The 27,949-nt window shown below is 52.7% G+C and overlaps 12 protein-coding genes across 12 annotated transcripts; 5 read left to right on the forward strand and 7 right to left on the reverse strand.

Annotated features, from left to right (window-relative positions):
• Positions 1-9: 9 nt before the first annotated feature.
• On the forward strand, positions 10-2,419 carry BDZ83DRAFT_641409 (uncharacterized protein). Its single transcript, XM_060509556.1, has 2 exons — positions 10-206; positions 254-2,419. Exons 1-2 carry the CDS (start codon positions 58-60, stop codon positions 2,403-2,405), a joined length of 2,301 nt encoding a protein of 766 aa, XP_060358545.1. The 5' UTR covers positions 10-57; the 3' UTR covers positions 2,406-2,419.
• Positions 2,402-3,745, reverse strand: BDZ83DRAFT_641413 (P-loop containing nucleoside triphosphate hydrolase protein). Its single transcript, XM_060509557.1, has 3 exons — positions 3,509-3,745; positions 3,322-3,351; positions 2,402-3,248 (listed from the first exon to the last, which is right to left on the reverse strand). Exons 1-3 carry the CDS (start codon positions 3,582-3,584, stop codon positions 2,626-2,628), a joined length of 729 nt encoding a protein of 242 aa, XP_060358546.1. The 5' UTR covers positions 3,585-3,745; the 3' UTR covers positions 2,402-2,625.
• A 175-nt stretch (positions 3,746-3,920) lies between these two features.
• BDZ83DRAFT_641416 (uncharacterized protein) lies at positions 3,921-5,154 on the forward strand. Its single transcript, XM_060509558.1, has 2 exons — positions 3,921-4,386; positions 4,729-5,154. Exons 1-2 carry the CDS (start codon positions 4,246-4,248, stop codon positions 4,951-4,953), a joined length of 366 nt encoding a protein of 121 aa, XP_060358547.1. The 5' UTR covers positions 3,921-4,245; the 3' UTR covers positions 4,954-5,154.
• Positions 5,155-5,156: 2 nt separating this feature from the next.
• Positions 5,157-6,500, reverse strand: BDZ83DRAFT_641417 (PRELI-like family protein). The gene has a single exon (XM_060509559.1). It carries the CDS (start codon positions 6,148-6,150, stop codon positions 5,563-5,565), a length of 588 nt encoding a protein of 195 aa, XP_060358548.1. The 5' UTR covers positions 6,151-6,500; the 3' UTR covers positions 5,157-5,562.
• Positions 6,501-8,436: 1,936 nt separating this feature from the next.
• On the reverse strand, positions 8,437-10,083 carry BDZ83DRAFT_144380 (methionine aminopeptidase 2-like protein). The gene is made up of 3 exons (XM_060501295.1): positions 9,941-10,083; positions 8,720-9,855; positions 8,437-8,667 (listed from the first exon to the last, which is right to left on the reverse strand). Exons 1-3 carry the CDS (start codon positions 9,981-9,983, stop codon positions 8,470-8,472), a joined length of 1,377 nt encoding a protein of 458 aa, XP_060358549.1. The 5' UTR covers positions 9,984-10,083; the 3' UTR covers positions 8,437-8,469.
• Positions 10,084-10,834: 751 nt separating this feature from the next.
• BDZ83DRAFT_757785 (uncharacterized protein) lies at positions 10,835-11,203 on the reverse strand (the record flags this gene model as incomplete). The annotated part of the gene is made up of 1 exon (XM_060514940.1): positions 10,835-11,203. One exon carries the CDS (start codon positions 11,201-11,203, stop codon positions 10,835-10,837), a length of 369 nt encoding a protein of 122 aa, XP_060358550.1.
• A 2,565-nt stretch (positions 11,204-13,768) lies between these two features.
• On the forward strand, positions 13,769-14,727 carry BDZ83DRAFT_657312 (uncharacterized protein; the record flags this gene model as incomplete). The annotated part of the gene is made up of 2 exons (XM_060510954.1): positions 13,769-14,367; positions 14,466-14,727. 2 exons carry the CDS (start codon positions 13,769-13,771, stop codon positions 14,725-14,727), a joined length of 861 nt encoding a protein of 286 aa, XP_060358551.1.
• Positions 14,728-15,431: 704 nt separating this feature from the next.
• BDZ83DRAFT_724235 (uncharacterized protein) lies at positions 15,432-15,950 on the reverse strand (the record flags this gene model as incomplete). The annotated part of the gene is made up of 1 exon (XM_060512634.1): positions 15,432-15,950. The coding sequence occupies one exon, from the start codon at positions 15,948-15,950 to the stop codon at positions 15,432-15,434; it is 519 nt and encodes a 172-aa protein (XP_060358552.1).
• A 1,919-nt stretch (positions 15,951-17,869) lies between these two features.
• BDZ83DRAFT_555003 (AhpC/TSA antioxidant enzyme-domain-containing protein) lies at positions 17,870-18,870 on the reverse strand (the record flags this gene model as incomplete). The annotated part of the gene is made up of 2 exons (XM_060503512.1): positions 17,870-18,556; positions 18,610-18,870. Coding segments are annotated over 2 exons (948 nt in total), but the record flags the coding sequence as incomplete, so codon positions are not given.
• A 1,552-nt stretch (positions 18,871-20,422) lies between these two features.
• Positions 20,423-21,437, forward strand: BDZ83DRAFT_144575 (uncharacterized protein). The gene has a single exon (XM_060501296.1). The coding sequence runs from the start codon at positions 20,605-20,607 to the stop codon at positions 21,298-21,300; it is 696 nt and encodes a 231-aa protein (XP_060358554.1). The 5' UTR covers positions 20,423-20,604; the 3' UTR covers positions 21,301-21,437.
• Positions 21,438-22,123: 686 nt separating this feature from the next.
• BDZ83DRAFT_757789 (snare associated Golgi protein-domain-containing protein) lies at positions 22,124-23,271 on the reverse strand (the record flags this gene model as incomplete). Its single annotated transcript, XM_060514941.1, has 5 exons — positions 22,124-22,552; positions 22,607-22,719; positions 22,773-22,959; positions 23,021-23,094; positions 23,154-23,271. 5 exons carry the CDS (start codon positions 23,269-23,271, stop codon positions 22,124-22,126), a joined length of 921 nt encoding a protein of 306 aa, XP_060358555.1.
• A 3,304-nt stretch (positions 23,272-26,575) lies between these two features.
• Positions 26,576-26,996, forward strand: BDZ83DRAFT_757790 (uncharacterized protein; the record flags this gene model as incomplete). The annotated part of the gene is made up of 3 exons (XM_060514942.1): positions 26,576-26,809; positions 26,872-26,915; positions 26,975-26,996. The coding sequence occupies 3 exons, from the start codon at positions 26,576-26,578 to the stop codon at positions 26,994-26,996; spliced, it is 300 nt and encodes a 99-aa protein (XP_060358556.1).
• Positions 26,997-27,949: the final 953 nt, after the last annotated feature.

Raw genomic sequence — 27,949 nt, forward strand, 5'->3', positions numbered from 1 at the left:
TCAACGGCTACCGAGGTATGCTTTCTCTATCTACTTCACAGGACAGTATCTCGACTAATGAAAATGATAGCGCTTGCAGAGACAGGAATGGATGATGCTGAAGCCATGGCTGCTAGGCAGCTGCCTGACCTAGGCGGCTCCAATGTATATCGTCCAACCCTTGCGGCTGGTCCAGCCAGACACCTGCCCGAGACACGTCGACCCAAGTAAGGCGACTCCTCTCCTCTGACAGAAGCCCAACTAACAATAATAGCGCGACGAACTTTCAAGGCATGCAAACCAACCAGAGTGGTATTCTCATGCCTCCTGGCTCCCAGCTTCATCGATACCCTTCGACTAGAGCTGCCGATGAGCCCCGCGCAAATGTCCAGGGAAGCAGGGTCACGCTTACTACCCCTTCCACGGCCAGGCCAGCTGCCGCAGGCTCTAGCACTGCTAGAGCTGGATCTACTGAAGCGACTAACATGCCCTTGCCGCCCCATCTGAGAGCCAAGAGCACTCAGAATCTTCCAGTTGCCGCTCCTAATACTGCCATCTCGGCCCCCACGCCGACTTCGAACGCCTCTCCCAGTGTCAAAGGCAAGGAGAAGGAGAAATCTGAAGATACCACGAAGCAGCCTCAATTGGCTGATGAGAACTCCGAGGTCCACTGGGCTGGCCGTTGCAAGGCTCAGGCTCGAGGCAAAGAGCATGACATTGTCATCAAGTTGAAGACCATCGAGTCTGACGAGCACCCCAATGGACATGTCGTCTGCATCATTGTATGCCCTGGCGTCTTCGACCAAGCCCACAGCATGAACGATTACACTCTGGACTTTCACAAGAATCACATGTGTATCGTCAGTTTCGGGGCTTCCGCGTCGAGGCCATCAATGCGATACAGCCTCAAGTTCGATGACTCCGAGACGGCTGCCGACTTCGTTCAGCGTGCGGACATGCTGCAGAAGGTGATGAAATATCTCCGCGAGATGGCTGCTTCCCAGGATGAGGTGGACACGGGCGCCGTCGCTCCCGTCGAGTCGGCTGCTCCCGAGGCCGCTCGCCCCACCCAGACCGCCGTTCAGGCCACTGAGGTGGCGCCCATGAAGAAGGATCATGGCGAGGAAGACCTGACGGATGCTTTCAGCAATCTGAAGCTGACCAATGTCAAGGGTTCCCCCATGTACACTACAGACCGCCCTCCTCGGGTCCAGTACAGCCCTGAACAGTTGTTGGAGAGACGTTCTTCTGCTGAAGCTCCTGCCGGAATCAAGGACGTCAAGATCCCCCTGGAAAAGGACAGCCGAAGTGAGTTCTCCAAGCTGCCGCCTCACCTGCAACAGAACCAGAAGTTGCGAGCTTCCCAGCCAAATAACGAGGCCGCAAAGCTCATGGACTGGATTTCGGGAACTATGCAGACACAGACAGGCACCGGCGATGTCTCACAGGTCTCAATGCCTGGTTTGTCTGAAGCTGTCAACCACCATAAGGCAGTCGCTACTACTCCGCAATTCTCAACTGGCACTCAAATACCACGCAAGGAATCGACTGAGAGCAACCTTGATAAGAATACCGACAGCAAGGCAGAGAACAAGGAGAACAGTGCAATCAAGCTAGAAGTCACTGATGCACCCAAGAATAAGATCGATATCGACGCCGAGACCCAGGTGCAAGTCCAAAGCAGCATTGCGAAGACGTCCAGTGACAGCACGCAAGCTTACGGAGAGAACACTGCAAAGGAACATGTGCCCAATGGCACCGCTATGGAGTCGACCAATCCATTTGATGCGGGTGCCAGTACTGAGATCGAGCATGCGCATGTCCAGAAAGCATCTCAGGATGTTCTTCCCAAAGAGCCTCTGATTCCTTCCAAGACTGCTGAATCAGACAAGGGGGACGCGATGTCTGACGCTTCGCACGACTCGGCTGTTGAGTTCGAAGCTCCCGTCAAGGCTGAGCCAGATGTCACCGCGCCAGCGCCCACTCCTGTGAAGAGTCCCGAGACCGCCCCTGCAGTTCCATTCAACCCCACAAGCTACATTATGCCTGCTGGCATCCCTATGCCACAGATGACGCCGGGCCAAGTGCACTACGCGACCCAGATGCAACCTCAGATGCATCCCCAGGCCATGATTCCTGGAATGTACCCGTCGGGCGTCATTCACGCTGTCACGGTCACGTACCACATCAGCTATCCGGATTCCGAGGTGGGCATGGGTATGAACGGCCCAGTTCACCAAAATGGCGGGACGTTCTCGCCCAACGCAGAGCCATTCCAGCCCATTGGCCTTGGCCATGGGCAAGTCCCTCGACAGCAGGGCAGCGACCAGCCTCGTACGCGCCGGGGACTGGGAGGCTCTATGTTCGCTACAGGCTATAGCGCAGCCAAGTTCCCCGGCAGCTTCACGGGGGCCGCGGCCGAGTGAGATGAATGTGTGAAGGAGAATGGTTCTCAGTATTGCATAGATAGTTGGGATGCGAGTCTCCACCGATATCCAGCACAATTGGTTGAGCAGAAGTGCCGGTTACGTGGTCGGGACGGGACGGGACAGGACAGGACCTCATAATAGTTCTGGCACGACTGAGTATCGACAGCGAGTAATAAAGAACCCTAAAGCAATGGCCGAACACATGACCGTACATTTCTCATTCGTGAATCCATTCGTCATCTTCTCGACTGGTAACAACCTCATCGACCTTTAGGCGGAAGTCGACAATCTCCTTCCCATTCACCAGATCGTTTTCCCTTGCCCTCTTATCGGCTTCCTCCTCGTTCTTTGCAATGCCTGCCTTGACATGTCTCCCTATCAAGCGCTTCCTCGCCACCTCGAAGTCCACGTCTACGAACCAAAGCTCGTCCATGAGCTTCGCAGCGTCGCTCCACGGCGGCTTGTCGAGCGTAAGGTAATTTCCCTCGAACACGACGATGCGGTGATACGGCTGGATAGCGATGTCGTTCTCCTTGGGATCTTTGACGGCGTGGTCGAAGCTCGGGGCGTATATCGGGGAGGAGTCGGCCCTCAGGGGTTCCCGGAGGGACGTGACGAGCTTGTGGAAGGCGGGGCCGTCGAAGGTGAAGGCGGCGCCGCGGCGGGCGTGGGCGGTTTGCGGGTCGGGCATGGCGGAGAGCTGGACGTGGGTGAGGTGGTAGCCGTCCATGGGGACGAAGGCTGCGGGCGAGTGGGCTGTGCGGATTGGGTTTGAGGGGTCGAGGGTCTTGGCGCGGGCGTTGAGGTGGGTTGTTACTATTTGGGAGAGGGTTGTTTTGCCTAGTTTGGGGTGTGAGAGGCTGCATTGAGGGTGTTGAGTTGTGGATGAGAGAGGGTATCAAGTTGTAGTTACCTGAGCCTGGGATGCCAGATATTCCTATCACTTTGGGACATTAGTTTGGTCTTGTACAATTGGGTGGAACCTGATTGAGATGGGTGACGCAGTCATCATGGAACAGGGGTATCACTGAGAGCAGAAAGCTCCAATGTTTGGGCCAGGTAGCTCCGGGACATGATACGAAGGGCGTATATATACTCACAAAGGCGTTTCTCTTCAGGCGTCTCTTGGAACTTGTTCCACGCCTTTTCTACCAGCCTAGCTACTTGCTGCTCCATTTCAACTATTTTGATCAGAAGGAAGAGCGGCAAACAGACACTGTTCTGTCTTTCCTTCGTATATGTGTAGGCCAAAGCTAGGTAAGGTAGTTGAAGTCAATTAAAGGTTTCACGGGACGGGAAGATCGGAATGAAGGGACGGGAGAGGCGGGGGGTTAGAGTGGACGGATGAGGTTCGAGCTTCGAAGCTTCTCGGCCCGCTAGGTGCAAAAACGGCCCCACCAACCCCGCCATGCGGCTTGATGTCATGTTGGGGAAACCGTTTCGGCAGGACTTGCTTGTAAAAAATTTGCAGCCAGAGCATAAAATGTATTGTTTAGTTGCATAATTTCACATAGTCAGTCAGTCCCTTCCAGCGTGCCGGTATCTGTACGGATATCTTGGTGATCAATCGCCGAACTGGATACCCGACCACCTGGACCACGACGGAGCAATCAGAGTGGGGATTTCATTTTCTTCTTTGGACGTTCGTTTCCTCGAGACTTTGAGCGCCCGGCGAAACTGGTCATTCTTGTTGTCGACTTACGAAATAGAGCAGCGGCAGGGCTGAAGAGATTATACTCCGAACCCTCGAAAGGAATTTCACAAAGTTCTAGGATCTTTCCCTACCCTGGATTTGATCTACTTCCACGGGCCACACCTGCACATACAACCTGCAAAGATGGCCGACGAAGAAGGCGACCTCTTCAACATCGCCATCGACGACTCTGATGAGGAGGAGCAGAAGCCCAGAGACTGGCAATCGGAAGAGGACTTTCAAAATCTTCGGGCTACGTATCGGGTCAAGGTGCAAGACGGCGATGTGAGTCATTATTTTTCCTTGCTTCCTTGATATCTTTCTGCGCAGAAACAATATGTACTCTATATCGTTGGCTTTGTATTTATGCCTTTGCAATGGGGTATGCGAGGGGCGATAGTTTTCGATCTTTCAATCCTGCTTTTCATGTTCTCATTTGGCAGCCCTTTTCGAAGCTCGGATGGACTTCCGATGCAAGCCACCCGGCTTTCTCCACCTGCCCGGAGAACCCTGAACCACGGAGCACACCCCCTCCCCCTCCCCTTCCGCCTGCTTGCCCCCTCTATTCTTGCAGCAGACAATCATCACAAAGGGTAGTTGTAGACTAACACATACTTGCCTTGCTAGGTTTGGCAGACAATAGAGCTACCGCTCAACACGGAAAAGGCCAGCAAGCCTGTGTTACAAGAGCTCCTGCATGCTGTGGAAGAGCTCTACTTCCTACGCCGGTTCGGCGAGGCTGCGGCGTTTGCGAGGCGGGTCCTGGACGGGAGCGAGGCGGCGCTGGATCGGGATACCAAAGAGACGCTGGTTCGGTATGAGGAGAAGTGCCGGGGCCGAATGGAGAAATGAAGGGTTTACCGACCTTATCTAGAAGGGATACCGTGGTGGCTTTGAGCAGGTAGTTCTTTACATTCAGCTTAGAGTTTTGTTGGGCAGTGACTTGCGGCAGTACATGGGATGAGGCATTTCTATTGAATCACGATGAAACGGGTGGACAATTCCATGTTGAGGCAATGAAGTTTGCTGATCGTTGTGAGGGGTCTATTATTTCTAAAAAAAAAAAAACACTCTAATTCTGGTCGCAATGGACCTTGAGAAGAAAATGTCTTGTCTGAGGAAAACCCCCGGATGCTCTATCATGTAGGGATATTCCTGAACGCCGAATGTCTTTGTACAGTTGGGGATGGTGGTTATTCTCTCTAAACCTGAATGGTTTGAGTGGAAGATCCGCATCCACGTCTTTAGGCTTGGCCCTGAAAAAAATGTAATGTCTGAACGCCGTCTAAAAACCCTTTTTCCGAATCCTTTTGTGGTGATGCTGCCCGCTTGTTGAGAAAAGATGTAAAAAATGACGAGGAACGCTGCATAACGCGAGTATCGTGTTGCAAACCGGGGTGGGAGAAGGAGCAAGAGTCGACGTGGTAGACTCTCAAACCATACCCATCATCATCAGAAGCCTCATGCTGCCATGGCGCCCTGGCGAACACGCATCTCGCGCTCGCGCTCCTCGGCGAACACCCGCCTGCTCATAGCCAAGACCATCTCGAACCCCTCCTTGCCCTTTTGCGCATTGTTGCGGAACTGCGACACGCACTGGTCTTCGATGCCGTTCTTGATGCGCTGCCAGCCGCCGCAGAGGGCGGTGATCTGCGCGTCCTGGACGAACTGCGTCTGCGTCGGGCTGACGGGCTTGTAGACGACGGACTCCTGGACGGAGATGAGGTTGGCGAAGGTCAGGTTCTGGGATACCATTGTGACGGTCTTGTTGGCTGGGTCGACGTAGGAGGTCTCAAAGACGTGGGAGACGTCCGGGTCGCCGCCGCCGCCGCCGACGAGGGAGGCGAACCACTTGGGCGCGGACTGCTTGCAGGTGATGAGGCGCTCGGTGCGGAGGATCCCCGTGGCTGGGTCGACGCTGCGCCCGATTGTGTCGACGGCGATTACGTGCGTCGTCTTGTCGTTCCACGGGCAGTATTTGCGCCAGTTTGCTGCTGAGACCTCTTCCCAGGAGTAGTTGAATGTTACTGCGTTGGAGAAGACCTTCATTTTGAATGTGACTTTTTGTGGTGGTTGATACTACTTCTGGGTATCGGGTTTTGCGGGCGAGGTAGGAAAGGAAGCTCGTGTGATGGAGCGGGCGGGAAAGTTTTTGTCGCTTTTTTTTTTCTGCCTCTAGTGTCTTCGGATCTAGTTCGGGGGGATTCGTGTAGGTGTCGTGGATATTCGTGAATGAGAACGAGTCAAGCTGGTTGATATCTCGTTGTTTGTTTGTTTATCGTCAAGCGACAGTGATGAGTCAACTTCTTGTGATGTAGGGAAAAAATGGAGGAAGAGGGAGGTGATTGTTGATATAAGGGATGCAAAAATAATAGGTGAACCTTGCTAGTAAGGAAACCGGACGGGGGTGAGAGAAAAAAAAAAACCGAGAGCAGCAGCGCGCTGCGAGCTTCGGTAGGCCGGAGGGTGGAGCAGGTGTCGTGTGCGGGTTTTTTAGGAAGCAGATCTGACCAACCAAAGCGTGGCAAAACGCTTCCCAAGGCATCAAGGCCCCCACAAGGTTTTCTTGCGCTGGAAATTTCTCTGTGGGCTTTTGGTGCAAGCACTGCTACCACTGCAGCAGTTTGCATTCCTTCCCTCCAGGGCCAAGTGGCCCAGCCGGTGCCCCGGAGAAAGATGGGAATTCGGGGTGGCGCGTGCGAACTCGCAGCGAAGGAGGCACGAAAACTCCACCGCAGGGAGCGCGCTGTCTGGCTCGGCTTGGGGCCTCCTACCTCGCCTAGCTGCCTGATTCGGGTATGGCGCGCATGGACCGCGTCAATGGAGATGGAAAACGTCGGAGACAAGGGGGGAGGGGACGGGATGGGGGTACCAAAGGCCCAGCACCTCCCACGACGCGGGCTGGCCGCCGATGTGAAATCGCTGGTTGCATGTGATTGGCCTAGAGGTGGATCCGCGGATGGGCATTTGTCGGTTCTCCTCTTTCCAAACGCCATTTCTCGCTGACATCCGTACCGTTCCCGTTACCCAGCGGGAAGGCGGAAGAGAAGTTAAGTCGGCGAGTAAGCGTCCGAGCTCTTCCTCTCTTTCCCGCCTCTTACACACACACACACACACACACACACACACACATACATCCATGGACGAATACACTATTCGCCCAGCCCGAGAGTGTGACGAAGAAGGGACGACGAAAATCAGGTTCCGCCAAGGCCCCTTTCTACTACAGCCCCGACAGCCGACCCGCGGCCGACGCCTCTTACGCTACCTGGATATCCGAGGTGGATAGGTATCGGATGAAGCTGTCATGTCCTCCTCCGTGCTTCTGGACGCCGCCGATCGGACCCTTGGAGAACCAGAGATGCGCGGATTGGCGGTGGAGAACGAAGTGGATATGGCGGTTCCAATTCGCCGACCAGTGAACGGTCGTGACGGTGCACCGGACAATGTCTCGGCGGGGGCGAATGGGAAATGCCTATGAGTGGTCGTCGGTTCTGGATCGGCCTATGATCTTGCCTCTACATGCTTCTGATTGACGCCATAGTGACACGCCCCAGCCTCAAGTGGCGCAGGGGTCCTCTCTAGCTCCATGCTTAGTAAGGCAATCGCTGGGTTCCGTGTGGCTCTACCTACTTCGCCCGGCGCCCGTCTTCATCTGCGGGTTCCGATCGGTTTCCATTCCGGGCTCGAGGTGATGGCATCTGACATCACCGCAGACCGCCAGTAGATGGAAACACGCGGAGACGGAAGCCTTCGATCCGCAAGACCACCGGCCATATTGTCCATCGAGTCTCCCTTCCCGGAGCATTGTGTCGGAGCTGGTCTCCACTATGATTTGCTCCGTTGTGCCCGGCTACGGGACGGTATCCCGTTATGGGGCCGGAAAGGACTGGCGAACTTAAACAACGTATGACTTACGGGTCAAGACAGGGCTGCGAACATGCTGACACGGCAGGCTCTGGGCTTTGTCTGTCGATAGCTGAGTGTAACTGCAGCATACGGATTCGAGTAGATACATTTGAGCATTCTGGCTACTTGTGATAGCATCTCAGCGTTACTGAGCGTTGTGCGAAGTAATGCCGATAAATCAGCATGGGGAACTCTAGCCTCCCGGGATGCGGACACTCGCTGTGCCCTGGAGGCAGACGTAACGCTATTCCCAAATGCAGTGTTGTTTACAACAGACTGACACTTGATGCCTTTAGAAATGGTTCAAGAACTCACTCAATGTCGTGCGCTCTCGGCAAAAATTCAGGTATGGTCATGTTGGATTCGATTGTTGGGATTTTTATGTATATCTGAACGATAGTCTTGATAAGTGGAAGGGAAACCCACGACAATACCTATCCTTGGCCGGTTTCACCCCGCCTAATAATCCTCTCCTCGGCTGATTACTTCCTTGACGTTTGGCCTGAGCAGGATGGTCTGGATGGCATATATTAGCATCAGCCCAGACAAACAATGGGAGTCATCACTTACGTGCTCGAACTGAGCTGTGTAGGAGCCCTTTTTATCACACAAGGGCGGGTAAGCCTCGACAATGCCGCTGGCAACGAGGTTGTTCAACTGTTATTCGTCAGCTCACATTCTTCAGTCAGCGGTGGAGATGCCAACTTACACCAAGGAGATACTTGTCCTGTCCTAAACGGTCCAGATAACGCCGGCAGAAAGGCAGGGTGCCAAAGTTCTTGTTGATGACGTTCAACAGCCTCTTGGCCGAATCTAACCGGAGCGCGGCATGGCCCTCTCCACGCTTGGCGTAGTGAGACACCTCCATATCTTCCCTGACATATCCATTGCCCGTGCTACCAAACGTCTCGACAGCGAAGACATCACCCTCCTCCATCTTTGTCGTGTCGTTGCTCTTGACGATGGGCACGCTCTTGGTGCCGTGGATGCTCCAACGCTCAATCGTGTGGCCGTTGAGGTTGCGGATCGACTTGACGGGGTACGTCACGCCGTCAATCTCGCACTCGTAGCTCTCCATGACCTCCTGGATAACGCCGCCGACGTCGCCCACGCGGACGTCGATGCCGGCCTCCTTGACACCGGCGTTGGTCGCGTCCTTGACGGCCGCGAGGAGGTTGTCGTACTGCGGCTCAAAGGCCATGGTGAAGGCGCTGTCGACGATGCGTCCGTTGACGTGCACACCAAAGTCGACCTTCATGACGTCCTCCTGCGAGAGCACCATCTTGTTGCCGGCGTTGGGCGTGTAATGCGCCGCGCAGTGGTTGAGGGACAGGCCGCACGGGAAGCCCATGCCGCCCTTGTATGCGTCGCCCTCCTCGAGACCCGGGTGTCCCGTCAGCGCACGCACGCCGTCCTCGATGCCCTCGGCAATCTCGGTCAGGGTCTGGCCAGGCTTGATATTCTTCTGCGCCCATTGGCGGACCTGGCGATGGATCTCGGCGGCCTCGCGGTAGTCTGTCAAGAAGTCGTTGTTGAGGTTGTCGAGGTGGCGCTTCTCCTCGTTCGTCGTGCGGTAGAGGTTCTCGTCGCGGTACTCCTCCTCCTGGCCCTTGGGGTAGTTCTTTTGGGGGAATAACGAGGACATGAGCACGCGCGGCGGGTCGGACTGGGCGGTCGGGGACTTCTTCTTCTTCTTCTTTTTGTTCTTCTTCTTCTTCTTGGCTGCTCCGCCGGCGGCAGGCGCCGTCACATCCTCGCCCTCCTCATCCGAGTCGTCGCTGTCGTGGTCGACCCCATTTCCCTCCGCGGGCTTCGCTGCCTTGCCGTTCGTCGCAGGCTCTCCCACTGTTGGAACAAAAAATCATTGATTAGCATAGAGGTCCGAAGTTGACGGGAGAATAGCCGGTAGCTACGGCGAAGAGCGCCATACCGTTGAGCTTCTTCAAAGCTTCTGTGGGAACTTGGGCAGCCATCTTGGCATACTAGATTTCGCGTATGGTGTGAAGTTGGTGGTGGGAGCAACACAGATTTTGAACCCCACCTGGTAAACGCAACTGCGCGGGGTAAGCCCCCCTAAGTCGTTAACCGGGGGGTTGCCCCCTTTAAGGAATGCAATGTCCAATCCCGTTTCACCTGGTAAGAGCTTCCCACAGGCGCGGTGAAAAAATATTCCCTAAACTCGGGTACGGAGGTAAATAACAGTCACCTGATTCGTCTGGTCCAAGGAATACCGTTCGTCTATTCCCGGGTCAGGAGTCGCAAAATTTCCCCCAGGGGAATTGGGAACAGTAAAAAAGAAAAAAAAAAGCCAAGTCTGCGGCCAAGCGGTCCACCCCCCATCAAAAATCACCATGGGAGGCGCGTATTCTTGCAACTCTGGCCTTGCTAATTACAAGGTTCCAGACGCCTATTACCCGTGGGCTGCGACTAGGCTGCGGGTTGCACGCGGCAGATCGTGGTTCAAGTCGGCTAAGTTTGCTTCTCTTACACGTCACAACGTCATTTGATCCCTATTTTTAGGCTCGACTCGCCTCGTCTTGCCTTATAAGTGTCTCGAACCAGGAACATGCAACTTTACGCACTTCACTTCTGCATGGAACCATAATTGCCTCCAATGATTTTTTTTTTACCGATTTTTGTTTCCTCTGCAACTTCAGTGAAGCAAACCCCCATGATCTAAACCGACTTGAGCGAGTGACTCGAGTTAAGTACAGACTTGAGACGACACTTTCAAACACAACTTTTGCCGTGAACCCGAGATGACGGCTCATTCTGCTCCTTTAGTCGACCCCTTCAGACAATAAGTGTAGTAGTCGCCGCCCACTTAGTTCACAATGCACCGAGCAGAGAGGGAACCGCAGTCATGGGCGACACCGTAGTCGCAGCATCTGCCGCTGGGCGAGCACTCGTAAATGTGGTTGGCGATCCTCTTACTCGTCACTACGTAGCCTCTGTCGCGGCTCCAGACGCAGTTGCCGCAGACGGTGAGTTGCTTGTTCTTGCTGTCGCACTTGCACCCGTTGTAGTTGCAGGCCCTCTTCTCTAGACCCGTCTCTTCCTTCTTCTCCAGTGTGGCCACGGGCTCGTCCGTGTCAGCCCGCGCGGCTATGGCGTAAGGTTCATCCTGCTGGGCGACGCTAGCCTGGGCGGCTGCGGCGAGGAAGAAAATGGTCAAGGAGGTGGCAAAGCGCATTTTGGGCGAGTTTCTGAATCATAGAGCTGATTAGTCGTCTTTCGAATCAAGAGACTTTGATATCTGGGCCTTACCTTTGATTCCAACAGTTCACTTGAGGCTCAAGCAAAATTCAACAGCTGTAGTTGACTTGGTTTGAACTTCTCAGCTAAGATGACTATTTCCCTGACTTTGCATGGCTTTTATAAGCTTTTGGACAATGCTTCATGATCCCATGCTCTGGCTTCCAAGTCGATTCATCAGGCTTTCGATGCAAAGGAGTAATATCATGCCCGTCTTACTATTCCGAGGAGATCAGCATAGCTGAATGGTACATACTTCTCAAGTTGATTCAGCTGAAAGACAGACGATCAACATAGTGTGGTATAGCTGCGGGGTTGATAGACAGAGAGCAACACCGGATTGGCTGCCTTCTTAACGGTATGTGTCTAGCAACTTGAGCCTGCAGCTCATCCTTCTACGTATGAGTGTGTAGCCTCTGTCAGCCGTGTTGCTGTACCTTATTTATGCTACCATCCGGCCGGGTGTATTGTCTAGTCATGTATTTCAGTGCCGCAGGGCTTGCGGTGACTTTCGACGGATTCCTGTGGTAGAGCCCAAGCCAGTAAAACATTGCTGTAATGTTGCATTCGAAAAGGTGTGGTTAACCAGAGACAACTCTCAGTAGCTACACACTAAATCAGCCAAGAAGCAAACATAAGCTAGACCGCTTGAGAGGGAAGTCGGGCTAGTACTGATGTTAGTCTGTCCGACGTGAGCCCTTGTGGATATTGAGGCGATAAGTGACATTCTATAGTCGGTTTCGATGACTTTCGGGTGGTTCTGTCTCTACCCTCGACCTATAACCCTAGCAGTAGGGCGTTTGCATGCATACATGATCTCTCTCACGCTGTACCTCCTCTTCACATTCCGAGCAAGTATGACAAACTGTGTCGAGTATACCTGAGTCACCAGCCAGCAGGTCATTCTAGATGTTGCGGGGTAGAATCGAAATGCTCCAATGATACATAATCCACGCCCTTGATCATGACTTAAAGTCGAAGCGCTTTGAATCGGTCAAGATCTTGACATACCCTCGGAAGATCATGGTCCAAACTGAGAAGAGCCTTGATGTAACATGAGTCAACCCTCAAGCTGTTACGGTGCATACGCAGTACAACGTGATATCCCAAGTACGGCCGAGTAAGCACCATTTCCTTGCAGCTATGTCTGTTTGTGGATGGCTAAGTGCATCTTTAGGTAAGTTACATCAAGTAGTTTGGTTTCTACTCACTGGACGCGTGAGGATTGAGGCGAATTTTAACTCCTACAAGTTACTACGTCCTGCCTGGCCCAACTAAAAACGAGGAGCCAGTGAGTGCATCCTATACTCATGCAGTCCAGGTGCGCAGTCCAGCTTACGAGCCAGATAAGATTGTGAGTACTCGAAAAGTACTGGCGACTTACCTAGTCGAGAAAAGAAGCATCGATATGCCATGATCCAGAATAGATGATGAACAAGGGTTCTTATCTTGTTTTTGCCACAAAATTCGCCTATCAGTGTCTCTTTGAAATGATATCATTCCAAGATGACCATCTAGACGTAAGAAGCCATGGTAGAATCTTATTGACACTAACTAAGTAGCGATTATCCACTCAATTGGGTATTTTGGGTAAAGACCGAAAACTTCTCGTGATATTCGAAAGTTTTATCCTGCAAACAAATGTTGGCCATGAGGCAATGATTAACTTAGACTGTCATCAATACATCACAGATCGAATCCTAAGCTCCAGAGAATCTCGTTTCATGTCCCGACACTGCAGAAGCATTGTGGATATTGTTGACACATTGGGGGTTCCGGGTTTGCCCTTCGATCTATAGAGAGCCAAGTTAAACCTTCAACGAACTTCCAAGCACCAAAGAATATCTGAATATCGAAATATAGGAGAACTAGAGATGTTGAATGAGCCTCGATAATTCCAACCACTCCCGTAACACAAAGACATCGCCAATATTCTCATTACTTCAAGAGAAAATTTGACGGCCGTTGCACTACATCTTATCAATGATTGCCACTCTTTGTCCTTCTGTGTTTTAATCCCACCAATTCCAAATTGGACCTTTGAGAATTGATATTCATATACATATAGCCATAAAACCTTGGAGATTCAAGCACTCTCGAGTCTCAAGCCTTCTGGTGACCATGTTCACTGCAGACACTTCTAGGCTAAGCTGTCTACGTCTCGAGCTCGTGAGGACATCATCTTCGACGCACGGGCTGGCCTCAAATACTCCATGGTCTTGCGCCTCCACGTCTCAGTGCTCCTGAGAGACTCTCACGATGGCCTTCCGCGGCCAGAGTGCCTTCCCCCACCAAAGGAGACCCATCCAAAGGCAAGAACAAGAGCGCCCTGTAGACTACTAGAAGTTTCAGGCCCCATCCTTCTTCGAAATCAAATCCCCAAGTTCGTTCCTGGACTTTCCACTTTCCAAATCCATCATCAGCTTACCTTCATCCTCAAGGTAGCTGTCGGCACCCCAACATCCATCAATATTCGAAAACCCACGCTCGAAGCATCGATATTATGGAGGGCAAAAAGGACATCAAGGATTGCGTTCTCTGCGGTAAGGCCTGCAAGAAAGCCACCCGCAAGGATTTCTCCTGTGGTTGCGATCCCTACTGCACCACCTGCGCGACCGCCTATCTGAAGTCGTGCATCTCGAAGCCGTTCCGCAAGCCCAAGTGCGACGGCGGCTGCGGATCCCAGAAGCCCTTTCCTGATCTCTGGGCCCGTCAGCTGCTCCGCCGCAAGGAGGCCAAGACCTACTTCGACCTCGCCGACGAGGCCGATGAGGTCTCCCGCAACGCCGCCTTGTACTGCCATGACACTGCCTGCGGCCGCTATATCCCGCTTCGTTACCGCTTCGGTCTGAACAACGACGCCGGCACCGTCGGCGGCACTGGTACTTGTCCCTGCGGAAAGCTCACCTGCATTGGATGCGGCGACAAGGTTCACCAGGGCGAGACCTGTGCCGAGGTTGAGGCGCGCTGGAAGGCGGAGGGAAAGCTCAAGGAGGAGCTTGAGCGTCAGAGTCATCGTATCATGGAGCAGTTGAGCATCAAGCAGTGCCCTGTCTGTCAGTCCCCTGCTGAGAAGGCTGATGGTGGCTGTAATTATGTTCAGTAAGTTCCTTTACTCCATGTGGAAATATCTCCTTTGGCATTGTTTCTTCTTACTTTTTTGAGCGGTCACTTATTAATTTTCTTGCGCGGGTGTTTAGATGCGCGTCTTGCGAGAACACTTTTGACTGGGACGAGGCAAGCGTTATTGACCACAGCAAGTTTGTCGACGGCAAGCCTGGCGATGGCAAGCCCGAGGGCATCGAGTCAGAAGTTGAGAAGTCTGTTCATGACAACTTGGAGTCATTCGAGTTCAACCCTTTCGAGGACAAACCCGCCGATAACGAGTTCGCCGAGAGCAACGCCGCCAACGCCAACTCTTCCGAGGCCATGGCTATCGATGAGCCTGCCGAAACTATATAGCCTCCCAGCCTAACTCGGTCTATCGTCTACAAGCCGTCAGCTCGCATGAAAGTCAAACGCGTTCCAGCCGACTTTTCGTGCCGTAAAAGCAGAGGCAAAGATGCAGTGGAAGCTACTTGTATACATGTTCAACCACCAAATGTGAGTTATCGACGTCCCAGGTATCTCTTGATGGCATATGGTCACTTCCCCCATCTTCATTCCGACCAAAGACTGACAAATTGTACGTTCAGGACGACTCTTGATGGCTACACGGCTGTCTGCCCTCCTTTGGCTGCTTTTGAAACTTTCTGAATGCCTCAGTTCGAGTTAATTACCAGATCATATTGCTACATGGCAGCGATACGGGCTTGCTTGTCGGCATTGGACGAACGAGCAAAGTCGTGGATAGAGAGGCAAGAGCAACGAGGGATGATGGCTAAGCTGGGAGAAGACTGAGGTATAATGACGGATCGATGAGAACTCATGAAGGACTGAGGAAACTTTCAGGACAGAACGGTTTAGTTGGTAGAAGTACCAGTAAAGTTACAAAAATCAGAATCCCCGAGCCCATGATTACGCTGCTCAACATGCCAGACCCCGAGTAAATCCGCGCCTCCCAAATGCAAAACCAAAATATCGAATCCGACCATCTAAACCGAAACTGAGAAGAAGTCAAGTACCCGGCCTCTGCTCATTCAGGACCTATCCCGAGCACACTTTACTCAATTGCACTGGTCCCCAACCTGCACGAAGAACCCGCCAAGCTCAGAAGCCGTGAACGCAACATTGATATCAACGTCAACATCCGCATCATTCGCAATAGCAAACTCGAAGCTCAAACTCTCACGGCACGAGAAGCTGTTGACGACCTGCACGGTATCCTTCACGACAGCATCATTCGCCACCTCGAGCGGCCCAAAGCTGCCGACCAAGCTGCCCGCAGCGGGACCGTCCAGCGCGCGCACGTCGAGGCGGGCGAAAGCGTCGCCGCCCTGGTCGATGGGGAAGCCCTGGCGGAAGGCGCCGACGAGCTGGCAGGGTCCGGCGGTGGTGGGACCGACGGGGAAGGTGAGGGCTTTGGTGACGACGGTGCCGGAGCGGAGGTCGGCGACGCCAAAGTTTAGGTCTGTGGGCGCGACGAGGCGGCAGCCTGGGGTGGAGGTTTGGCGGCGTTCGGAGGGGGTTGAGCGGGCTGTTGCGAGGCCTGCGAGGGCGGTGATGAGGATTGAGGTGAGCTGCATTGTTGGGGTTGGCAAAGGGGTTTTGTTTTGGTTTGGGTAGTGGTTGACGGCTTGAGATGGAGATTTTGGTACGCTTTTTAGGCTGGAGTTGAAGCTGTTGATGATGGTGTGTGGATGAGAGGGAGGTCTTGAGAAGACGAGGGAAATATCCTGATTTATAGATGTCTTCCCTTGCTCGTTCTCTTCGTGTTGAAGAGGCTTGTTCAGTTCATCACGATACGTCGACGGAGGATCATCAGTTGCTGCGCCCGACATCTCACCAGGCAAGACGAGTTGAGAGACAACATCGCGGCTGATGGGAAGCGAGGGAGAGGTCACAATCCACCAGCACTCAGCTCCCGGGTATCACAAAGAACACCACGAGGCTAACATCCTGAAGTCATCTACTTAGGTAAGGCGAAAGAAATCGACTCCGCCTCACTGAAAAGGCCCGCGGAGACATTGTGTTGTAGTCTTTCCCGGGAAGACTACTTCCCATACGATCACGCTGCTGAGATACCCGTTCGGGTAGAATATCCCAGAAACGATCTCTGGGCTTTTTCCTTGGCCTACAGTATTCTGCTTTGCGTAAATTGCCGCTTCGCGGCAACCGAGGAACCCGGGCTGAGGATCTCAAGCCTGTCAGCACGCCCTCTCCGCTTGGCACGTTCCTTGCTCAGCCATGCTAGATCGAAGCTGACAACGGAAAAGACCAGTCATGTTCAGCCGGGAATTTGAAGAGGCTACTGCCGGGCTAAGCTTACGAAGGTACGCCCTACGTAACTTAGGTAGCCTGCCTTTCCCCAGATTTACATGTTCTAAATATAAGCTTAGCACTTTGACAACCTCCACGAAACATGCATTCTCTCAAGTAGGCAATAAGAAGGAAAGATCAGACTACCTAGTGCCAAATCTAGCTGGCTTACCAATGTCGTCACAGGAAGGCCCAGGGTTCGCGCCTGATTGGATGAGTACTCGTGGGGGGCGGAGCAGACTTTCTCGTGACCTTGGTATATATACTAAAACGCTGGGCCCTTGAAGGATCCGAGTTTTGCGGTGACTTCATTCGGGCCGGTTGGGAGGATTGGGTATATGGCCACGAGCTTGAGGGCCCTATTGGCGATCAGTTCGAGACATTTTGTCGTCAGCAAAGGCAACAGTGAGAGAAGTCTAGGAATAGAGCCCAATGTTCCTGTCTCCATATAACATTTGCTTGCCAAGAGCGACGCCTATACGAGCTCACGAGCTCAAATAGTGGAAAAGGATGAGTACTTTTGTCGGGGAGGCACCGTGTTGAATGAAGGTACTTGAAGCTGGCGGAAGGATGCGAGGCATCTACCTAGTCGATAAGACTGACAGTAGTTCATCTGACGATGCGATTTGGGTATTTCGTTGTACTCACAACATCCTGCTTATTTTCGTATCAGCCCCAAGATGGTGAAGGAGATGTATGACAGGTTGCAACCGAAGAGGCCTCAACTTGTCGCCGGTACACGGGACAGCGGTAGAAAGTTATGCCCGAGTTTGGATGATCTAGCTGGAATCAAACCTTGCAGCTCCCTTCATCTCGTCCATGGGATGAGGCACCTGCCCTCGTCGAGTAGATTCAACTACATTTTTTTCTGGCACGCTGGAACGTGGTCATCGAATAGACCCAAAGTCCGTCGCCCTGTCACATTCAACCTGTTCCACCATTGATTTGCAAGATGTGATGTATGCTGCAGGTATCATTGAGTGGCTATGCTGATTGCAGCCCGAACAAAATAAAAACAAGGAACAACACTCGGCAGCTTGCCTGCGGTCATCCACGCACCGCGCTGTACGGCCTGGCTCCGTGAACCGTAGGTAAGTCATCCCTAATTCTCGGAGCCTTGGCGAACGAGGGACCGCACTGACCCGTCAACGACCCAAAAGAAGCCTCGCCGCTCCTATGCCCGCTCCTGTTCACTCAGCTTGCTCATCTGGCTAGCCATGCTCAGTCCAGTCCCCTTCCTCGTCTCCAGCGCTCTGGACCACCTTTTATTCTCGTGAGCGGGAGGCTTTCCGGACCCGTTGAGTCCGAGAATCTCCATCAACTCGGGTATTTCGGCGTGGTCCCGTGTGGAGCGCATGCGGTGGCACCACGTCACTCTCTTCTCCTCCGGCTCAAAATCATCGCTGCCCTCTCCGTCGATGCCCTCCTTGTTGTCGATGCTATTCTTCTTCGACGTCATGGCTTCCTCGATCTGCCGCTCGGCGTACGGTGTTGAGACGGGCGTGACGAGCTCGAGTGGTTCGAAGAGGAACTCGCCGCCAACTTGTCTGTGGTCGCCTGATTTTGTGGCCAGACCACTCTTGACCTGCTTCAACCCCTGGAACACGCTCTCGGCGGCTGATTTGAGCATGGATTTGCGCATGTAGGCCGGTCGAGCTCCTAGCGCAAGGGTGCGCGTCATGCCCAAGGTGTCGAAGAGACGTCGCGTGGGATCGGTATAGACGGGGAAGGGGCAGCCCGTCTCCTGGAGGTACATTTCAATCAGGCCAGGGTTGCCGCAGCCGACGACGGTGATGAATGTGCTCATGGGAAGACCCAGCAGGGCGTCTGGGGTTATCGATTCGGACAGAGATCGCAGAAATTCCTGACAGTTCTTGGTATGGTTAGCAAGGAGAAGAGTTGTGTAGGGATCACTGGGAGACTTACGCCGCAGAAGAAGTGGCGGATGAAAATGACGAGGACTCGTCTCGCGACATTGCGACCAGTATATAAGCTCTTGAATGTATGGCTCTTTCCATGACGGTCTAGCACTACGTAGTTCTCGATCTTCTTCAGAATCTGGGGCGTTGGCAGGTCGTTGTTGGTGGAGATTTCGCCCTCAAAGTCGGCGGGCTTGGTGTTGTCGATTTCTATCGAGGTCGCTGCCGTATCGGCGCCTTGGGTTGTAGACGTCCTTGGCGACCTTGTGCTCGTTGTCGTGGCGGTGTTTGGTGGATGTACAGACTGGTCGGTGGGCGGCAGTCCCTCCCTGGCATCTATTGATGTCGGCCGAGGAGGCAGACTAGGGTTCGGCTCGTCCCCCGTCGCATCTTGACCGTTCGACGAAGACAGTCCGTTTGTGTCCTCTGCGCTCTTGGGCTCCGGAGCCGTCTTCGACTCCTCGGTTGTTGTCGTAAAATTGGACTCCGCGGCATGTGTAGCTGTCTCCGTGGAGTCAGATGCTTTCTTGGCATCGCCGTTTGCCGGGGCAGGATTGGCGTTGGCGGTGGCAGCCTCAGCTGGAGGATCTGACGGCACAGCAGCCATGACGTCGTAATTTGGGTGGGTTTGAGCGACGTTGGTTCGGGACTTTCGAATCGCGCGCAAATGATGTTCGCTGCGATTTGGAACTTTGGGTAAACCGGGCTCGATTATGTATGTAGAGGGTCTGGGACGCCAAAAAAGAAACAGATCTGGATTTGTTTTTCTGATGGCTAAGACCAGACTAAAGGTAAGGTAGACAGACGATAGGTGGTCTGGAAGGAGGCGCAGCAGCTCTCAGTGGCCAGGATTGTACTCGTAATGGCTGAATACCAAGGAACTGGGCGAGAGAAGGCACCCGAGTGGACTGGGGGGACCAAAGGGGAAGGGGGAAAGCACGCCGCACCACCGTGGAGTGTGGACGGCTTCTCGAGACTCAGCCAGGCTCCTCCTGCCCACCTCACCTCTTTGGTTCCAGGTCCTCTCTTCAGGTTTTCTTCAACCCTGCAAGTTTGCTATCCAAGCCTCCAGCTACCAGTTATTATCAATTACACCCACCGTGCCACCCCGACGTCGATAGTGGCAGCGCTACGATTAGGTGCTTAGCATCGCACGGCAAATGAAAAGCCGTTTTTTGCGCGCGGCTTGCAGCTGGTTGGCGATTGCAGGGTCCAACCTGAGGAAGGGGGGGGAATCAAGATGCGAACGCCACCGCCAACGGATTTCTCAATCGAGTTGGTGATTGACGGCAGTAAACCGGGAATCAGGGGACTAGCAGCAAGTTTGTCTATTACTCATTTGCCAAGAGACGTTAGGTTACCACGTTACCTTAGTAAAATACATGTAGCTTCTGCAAATGCTACCCAAATGCCAACGAAAAGACCCTGATCTTGACTCTGGGGTCTTGATTTCTACATCGTGTCTTTGAGTCCCTTGCCTCTTGCATCTGTCTCCAAGTGTCTGTCCACAAAAACTGAATTTCCCATAGCCCATAGCCCATAGCATAGGTGCATTACTGCATTCGCACTCACAACAAGCCAACGGATGAGTTGGAGGCCACTGGCCTTAGCTCCTTAGAAAACGCGTTGTTTCATCCGCGTATGAGGTCATGGTGGAGGGCCAAGGCGTTTGTGCTCATTAAGGTATGGTCAGGTTCCTGGGCTCTCCTAAGCTGTATTTGAGCCTCATCAATCGAGTCTTCTTTTGATGAAACGTCGAAAGAAGACGTTTACTGAATTGCTCAAGACATTAGTTATGCACCCTTTTAAACATCAGGATCATGCTTCACGAGGTTTGAGGTACAGCAAACTCTTCGATAATTGTTCTTATCATCCAAAAGCTTCAATCGCAGATCAGAACCCCCTGTCATGGTCCGGACATGGGACAGATGGAGCAAAAGCAACAAATGACAAGGGATCCGGATGAGGAATAGACGGCACCCTATTACCGGTTTCTCCGTGTATGAGTGAACATTTACCCACCTTCACCATCGCTCACCTGCCGTGCAAAGCTGGCCCGTCTACTAAGGTATCATCCAAAGCCTCAGACGTACTCCGTAGAAACAATCTCTTGCTTGAGGCAGAGCCATCCGCATCCTCATTTCCCCGGAATGAACGAGACAGGGCCACCGGAACAGCCACCGACGTAGACCCTGTAAGTGCGTGCTGCGGACAATTTCTTGAGATTGATGCTATTTTTACCTCTTTAGCCCCAGCAGGAGACCCCGTTCAGGGACCAGACAACGACCGTCCAGCGCGCAGCATCCGCTCCGGGGTTCGGGCCTACTGCAGACTCCAGAGGCATCGGCCACAGCGGACTCAGCACCGGAGGCGGGGCGAAATGCGCTGTGAGCTTGAGTCCTGCCGACCCCGGATTGGTCAATTTCGGCATCCCGCATTGGCTTGGGCGCAGGAAACAGCGACGGAAGCCCAAGGCAAGAGGCGTGTGGCTTGTGCTTCCTTAGAGTTGTTGTTTCCTTCCTTCGCAAGCCACGACTTGGCCGGAGCCTCAACGACTCGCTCGACGACGCCCCAAACTGCCATAGCTGCAACCTACAACTCCAGTCTCGACCTCATTATGGACTTGCTCCGGAGATATTCTCCCAGCAGGCCGGAAAAACTCTCTGCACATCATTCTTCCCCAGGGTCATCCCGTTGACCGGGTCACCAGGGGACGACTCATCATGTCTAGCCCCCCCTCCGGCCAAAATTCGATGGCATTTCTCGCAAAGATGTCAAGGACGGCGCAACAGGCGCACAGATGACTCCCACTTCTGGCATACACCTTGCAGGGCTCCGATGGGATAGAGCTGTTGCTTTTCGATATGGAGGTTTCCCAGTTCACACTCCAGAAACCCTCGTCGAAGCGGCCACGATCGACTGCTTTGCTGAGAGCCAGCCTGGCTGATAATCAATGATCTCCAGTTGAACAGCTAAATTCTCCCCCATATAGCAAGATTTCGGATTGGTCCATAGGTGAATTGCCAAAGTATGTATCGCTGGCAGCCAACTGATGCGTACAGCTAGGTGGGTTTTCGAATACAGTATGATCTGTCTTGGCACATCGTCTAGAATTGGCAATTTCAGGCGCCTTTCTGTATGTCGCGCATCTCGAAACGATCTCTCGCACGAGACCGACTCGCCAATGTCGATATCGGAAAATTCTGACACTTCGTTCTATTGTGCCTTCGCTCGACGGAAACATCTCCGGTGACCGGCAAACCTTGGCAACTTGTCAGTGCCTCCTGTCCACTGGTGCAAAGCCAGTAGGGCCGAAATTCACTTCGAGACTTTCAAGAAAGGCGCTTATTTTGCCAGAATCAAAGCCAATCATTTCTTCTTTGCCCTCAACGCTATGTTGCGCATGCCAACGCCAACTCCGAAAACCAATTGTCCCGTGTTTCCCCGTCCCTGTGTGTCCCGAATCCCTGGACAACTGTTTTCTCTTCAGTTCCCGTTTTCCCTATCGTGGCTACTAGTCCTCAAATCCAGTGTGGGTATCCCGGTCTGTCTGTTCGCACCGTCGCCGCGCCGGGCTGCAGAGGTATAATCTCCGTCTCGACTGCGTCAACTTCAGCCTTCTGAGGCAACTCCTGCAACTCTCGCTGTACTCTCCTCTCCTCCTGCTCCTGCAACAGCATCTTCTTGACTCGTCGCATCTTGACATAGATGTATATCGCGAGTGCGATAGTCAGAACGAATGTTGCGCCAAAGACAATGTTCTTGATGGTGTTGTTGCTGTTGTTCGACTTCTTCTCAATCAAGAGAACACCGAGATAGACGAGAATGATTTGCTTCGGAAGCGTCAAGAAGGTCGACACGGCAAAGTGCCAGAACTTGACATCGCATGTCGAAAATACCGCCGTCGAGAAATGGGACGGAATCACCGAAAATCGAATAATGAAAACAATCTGTTAGGTGTCAGTCACACAGTCGACACGAACGGCCCATGCCAATGGACATACCCAGAATCCGCCGTCGCGAGTCAATCGCGCCAAAGCACCATAATTCAGGTTAGTTCTCTCCAGCTTCTGAGCCTTACGTCGCAAGGTATACTTGAACGCAAACCAGGTTCCGACTGCAATCTGAATTAGCGATCGGGTCATACGTTGGGGCTTGTGAGTGTCGTACTCTCTCCGATGAAAGTGCCGGCTGCGACGATGGCAAATCCAATCCACAGGCCGTACACCACACCGCACAAAAGGGCCACAATTTCATGGCCAAACAGGGGCGGGAACGAGATCAAAACCAAGATGGCGATCGGAATCAAGAACCCTCCGGGTAGCGACCGGACCTTTTCGGAAAAGGGCCTCAATTTCTACAATTGCAGGACGTGTTAGTGATTGTATCTTCTTCGCACTCAACAAGATGCCACAAACCTCAACGACCTCATCATGATGAAGACTGATGAAGACTGTTGCCACAATGATGGCTATGCCCAAAAGGTGGAATGCTGCACGTCGCCCAAGTCAGTTTCCCCTGTCTTTTCGATGCCGGCTGGATGATTCATACGGATATACTTTGGCGTCAAGAAGATCTTCTTCCAATTCAATGGCCTATACTCTGTATCCTCCTCCTTCTCTCCTTGCCGTTGTACGCTTCCCGTTCGGGCCATCTCGACGTCGGGCATGGTAGAAACTGCCGGCGACTGTTGGTGATGGAGATCTGATTGTTCAACAACCCGGCTCCAGCGTCGACGAGAAAATATGCGACCAACACCCATTTTGATGAGAGCGGGCAGAATGATCTAGGGGGAAGGAGAACACGCACATCAAGTAGGGAGACGGCGGGATCTGAAATCAATGCGAAACCGGAAAGCGGAACGCACAGCCACCCCAAAGATCGGCCAAAGGAGGCAATAGTCAGTGCAGTGGTCCAGAATTTCCTCGAGTCGTAACGCTTTATGTCGCTGGGTTGTTCCTGGAGAATAAGCCTTAATTCTTATTAACGCGGATGCAGGGCTACGGGAAAATCCCCCGCACATCCTCCCCCTTTTACACCACCGCAAATGAGGATGCACGGATACCGGGGGAAGGACAAGGAGATCCAAAACGAAGTTTGACTGCTCCTCTTTTTTCGCAATGGGAACCTCAACGTCATGTCTTGTGTGAGAGGTTGCGGTTTCGCGCACGGTAGACGTATCACAATACATACGGCCATCACCAACACGTGGCGGGCGGCTCTTTGCGTGTTTCAACACCCGTGGCCGATCACCGACCAGCAAGGCGTCGGAGATCCAAAAGACACCGATAACGAAGCACCCCAGGCCAAGTTACCCCCACGTAGCCGCCGCGGCCTTCTTTTGATAGCCAAATTTCACTCGTCGACTCCGCGACCACAAGCTGTATGTTTCTCCCAACGTGGTTGGACAACGGGGGATGTTTAAGCTTGCGACTGGCCCCAGACAAGACTCAACACCATGTCACCACCATCCGTCGGACACCACGGCAGAACCCCTCCGAGCTATCCGCGGTATGAGCTTGGCCATTCTCTCTCGCCTACAGTGCTACACAGTTGGGCTCTTACGCTTCCCTCGTCAAAGTTACATTGATAGGAGAAAACTCTACTTACCCCAGAACCCAATGCCTTGGCTGAACCTGACACTCGAGGATCAAGCCGGCTAGTCTCCCGGTGGTCCTGGCGGGAGATTTAAACGCACGGTATTCGGCAGCCAGTCAAGCCTGGGCTACAGTAAGGATCTTTTCAGCTCGAATGTGACCTTGCTCATCTCTGTAATCCTGTTGTTGGTCTCATCCAATGGCATCCAACATTCTGAGCGACGGATGGCTGGCTTCATGTACACGGAGCTCTGGGTCATCTTGGACGGGCTTGCGACGGGCATGAGACCTTTTAACGAGAGTGCCAGAACTCACTTTTTCTTTTGGACGTTTTCCCCGAGGACGCGTGTGCCCGTGCCTCAGGGTAGCTGCAAAACCTGCGGCCGTTGTGCTGTCGGATAACGTTCAGCCCAGCAGCTCTTTGCTTTCTGTTTGGACGGATAGTAATTCTGTCCCTCACAAAGTTCTTCGCGATCGGTAAGAGTGTGGGATTGACACGCACATCTTCCGGTCACTATCATCCCTTGCTTCCAATTCCCCCGCTTTTTCTAGCACTTTGGATATCATCTCTATGCCACAAGAAAGCCAAAACAGCTTATTTATGCTGCTTGGAAGCTCTTTCTGCCCCAGCGGACCCTACCTCTCCCGATGACATTGACAGCCTGTTTTGCGTCTCGGCGAGCACGTCATGACTGCGACGGTCTGAGCAGGAGCCTTCATTCCCGGTCTCCGATCCCAGCTGCTCGGAACGCGAGGACGAGCTTCTTGCAGCATTAGATACGCGTGGGCTCTTGATTATGTAGAGGCTTTAATGTGTATGCCGCACTTTGAGTACTCTTCACGGCACAAAGACTTTGGAGAGATGCACTTGCTTCTGCGGCGGACATGCAGACTGCAAGCAAGCTTGTCATGTACACAAGGACGAAAGGAAGGCAAGCCCATGTTCAACGGATGCCAAGAACATCCGAGCCACCAAAAAGCTGCTCACACTAAGGTAAGCAATCACGCAGTTTGGCTCCCGGCGGACGGGCCGCTCCTTTAGCGTTGCAGGTGTGGCTTTTTGCATCCTCTTTTTGATGTGGCAAACATGACTACGAGTGGCTACGCTGCCTTGGCGCCTGGTGGTTAGGAATGCAAATTGGAGGAGGTTGTGAGACATCGTGGAGTTTGACAGCTCTTAGCTTCTTGGCTTCTTTGGTGTTTCTGCGCCTATTCAGCTCCAGCTTCTTCCAGCTCTGTGTCAGAATCATCCAGATCATTTCCAACTTCGTTCACCGCACCCACGAGCTAGTCGCAGGCAATATAAGGCTTGTCGTCGGGTAGAAGTCTTGGTGTGAAGCCTCGTTTGACTCCCTAGCGGTGTAAAGGCGGGATCGTCCCGCTTCTGACTTATCGCAGTGGCTCTCTTGTCTGCTTGACCCAGTCGTTGGATAGCTTGTTACGTGATATAAGTCTAAACGAGGAGATCGACCGTGCTCGGCGTCGTCGGCGGCGGCTACACCCGCATACCAACTTGTTAGTTCGTGTCTTGGCCTCCGCTGGAGAGACATTTTTGGCCTCCCCCAGTCTACCTTGTTCCACGTTGAGGCCGTTTTCGGCGCAGGGCTATTTTTCAGGGTCTCGTGTCTTACCTGCTATGGGCACTTAATCAAAAGCTTGCTTCAGTTTACGTGGTAGTCAAGGCGGTTATGATGCTACTTAGCACGCTTGGATATATTGTCGAGAGACAGCGGAGGCGGAAACTCCGCGTTCTTGTTTCAACATCGGTCTGATAATCCACGCCACGAGGCGATAGGGAGTTGAAGCTTTTCAGGGTCAGATATACGATAGGTTTCTTAGCATACCGGTCTCGTAGGCTAACCTGACGTGTGTGATAGTCATGTACTACGGCCTGCTGTCTATTCCTGACTCGTCAGTTGTGATAACCTTCGGACCAATATACCCGCCTTGAGGAGAGAAGAATCCTCGTTCCCGTGAGCCTTGCCGATCATGAAAATCTTTTAACGAGGTCGTGAGCCACAACTGTCCTCCGCGAGATCGTCAGACCTTTGGCCTGCGGATCTTCGCCTCGAGGTTCAGCTGCCAAGGAGATGAGCGAGAGGGAGAGGCGTAAGACGGAAGACGGAAGACGAGGGGAGGCTACATGATCAGGTAGGAGATGTCGACGGGCTTGGGTATGTTAATGAGCTAGGGGAACATCTATAAAGACTGCCAGTCAAAGGCCTTTCTTGATCTATATCTCTAGACTTTCAAGCTCACAAGTTCTATCATCACTACATCCACCAAGGAAGTCCAACTTACATTCACCTACCTTATCCCATAACTGCAATACCTCATCTTTCTCATAACAACCAGACGCATACACCCATATCAAAAATGCACTTCTCAAAGACTCTACTTTCCCTCGCCGCCCTGGCCATCTCCTCAACGACAGTCTTCGCAAACCCCATCGCGCAACCGGCGGCAGCGGCAGCGATAGCAGAACAGCTCGAGGACCGTACTCTTCTTTCTGCAGAAGAGACCGAAATCGTCAAGCGGGCCGCAGACATCCTTGAGACCCGTCAGGGATGGACGTGTTCGTTCTTGGGCGATAAGGCGTGTCAGGTCAAGGTACCGTTTTAACGCGGAGCCTTCAAGGCATTGGTAAAGGTTTGCTGACGAGTTTGGTGTAGTGTTTTGGGCTGAAGGGAACTGGTGGATACTGCAACTCCAAGAAGTAAGTTCCTTACCCAGGTCTTTGAGTTGTTTTCTGATGTTTATTAACGTTTTTTATAGTGTCTGCACTTGCCACGCTTGAGTTTACATACTTCAGGCCTTTTGGGTTGGCGAGAGGTAGGGAGTGGGATTCGAATGCTTTTCAAAAGCTTGAGGTCTGGTACTAAAGGTAGAGAAGGGATACTAGAGAATATGGAACTAGTTTGATTGGATTTCGGTGACTAGAACCCCATTTGCCAGACGGCCAGAATGGGCCACATCCTGACCTTGTTGGTACTGGGTGGCGTGCAAGGTAGCCGAAAGGATCTCACGAGAAACACTAAAATCAAGATAGGGAACTCAAAAATAAGTTAAAGAGCTTTTGGGCCATGGAATCGTACTTGTGACTCATGAAATTCATTTTCCTTCGATAACAAGGTACCTAAGACTAGCAGTCGAAGGCAATTCTCTTCCGCTACCACGGAACTGGAGATATCAAAAATTGCCCACGAACGGATTAGTCTTTACTGATATGTCCCATTTCTCTCGAACTTTTGTATTTAGTTGGTGACTTGTTTCTAACTGCGGATAAGGTAGAAAGCATTCGGAGATATAAATAAGTGCAACTACATTATCAAGCCTCAGCCTGCGTTGAAGTCCATACATGTAGCACAGCAACGTTCTACACAACAGAAACATCTCCCTCACGAAGCTTCATCAGTTACCAAGATATTCAACCCACAAGAAATCGGCATGATTCACTGGAACAATGTCTCACAATCTCACATCAAACTCCACGGCCAAAAACACTTTATCGTCATTTGGGTACATGGAGCGATACGGACATCTCGCACCTCCCCGCGACAAGCCCACCCACGAATTCGACAACCTCGAACAATCCCTCTCTGTCCGAATCAACGATAAATATATTAACTGCTTCAGACTCGTCGCCGCGGGTAAAAACACCGCAGGCACCGGATGCGGTGTCCGTATACATGCATTCACCAACGACTCGGAATGCAAAGACATCGCCATGAAAGGGAAAGGGGAGGATGT

This window comes from Colletotrichum acutatum (assembly GCF_030867785.1).
Source record: "Colletotrichum acutatum strain CBS 112980 chromosome Unknown BDZ83scaffold_183, whole genome shotgun sequence".
NCBI lineage: Eukaryota > Fungi > Ascomycota > Sordariomycetes > Glomerellales > Glomerellaceae > Colletotrichum > Colletotrichum acutatum.

Excerpts from the sequence above, each read along its gene's own strand:
- BDZ83DRAFT_641409 (XM_060509556.1), top strand. The coding sequence starts at position 58 with ATGAAAATGATAGCGCTTGCAGAGACAGGAATGGATGATGCTGAAGCC. Across the intron at positions 207-253 it reads CCCGAGACACGTCGACCCAA|CGCGACGAACTTTCAAGGCA; the intron begins GTAAGGCGACTC and ends TAACAATAATAG.
- BDZ83DRAFT_641413 (XM_060509557.1), bottom strand. The coding sequence starts at position 3,584 with ATGGAGCAGCAAGTAGCTAGGCTGGTAGAAAAGGCGTGGAACAAGTTC. Across the intron at positions 3,352-3,508 it reads GCCTGAAGAGAAACGCCTTT|TGATAGGAATATCTGGCATC; the intron begins GTGAGTATATAT and ends AATGTCCCAAAG. Across the intron at positions 3,249-3,321 it reads ATCTGGCATCCCAGGCTCAG|GCAAAACAACCCTCTCCCAA; the intron begins GTAACTACAACT and ends ACCCCAAACTAG.
- BDZ83DRAFT_641416 (XM_060509558.1), top strand. The coding sequence starts at position 4,246 with ATGGCCGACGAAGAAGGCGACCTCTTCAACATCGCCATCGACGACTCT. Across the intron at positions 4,387-4,728 it reads TCAAGGTGCAAGACGGCGAT|GTTTGGCAGACAATAGAGCT; the intron begins GTGAGTCATTAT and ends TTGCCTTGCTAG.
- BDZ83DRAFT_641417 (XM_060509559.1), bottom strand. The coding sequence starts at position 6,150 with ATGAAGGTCTTCTCCAACGCAGTAACATTCAACTACTCCTGGGAAGAG.
- BDZ83DRAFT_144380 (XM_060501295.1), bottom strand. The coding sequence starts at position 9,983 with ATGGCTGCCCAAGTTCCCACAGAAGCTTTGAAGAAGCTCAACG. Across the intron at positions 9,856-9,940 it reads AGCTTTGAAGAAGCTCAACG|TGGGAGAGCCTGCGACGAAC; the intron begins GTATGGCGCTCT and ends TTGTTCCAACAG. Across the intron at positions 8,668-8,719 it reads AGGACAAGTATCTCCTTGGT|TTGAACAACCTCGTTGCCAG; the intron begins GTAAGTTGGCAT and ends GACGAATAACAG.
- BDZ83DRAFT_144575 (XM_060501296.1), top strand. The coding sequence starts at position 20,605 with ATGAGTGAACATTTACCCACCTTCACCATCGCTCACCTGCCGTGCAAA.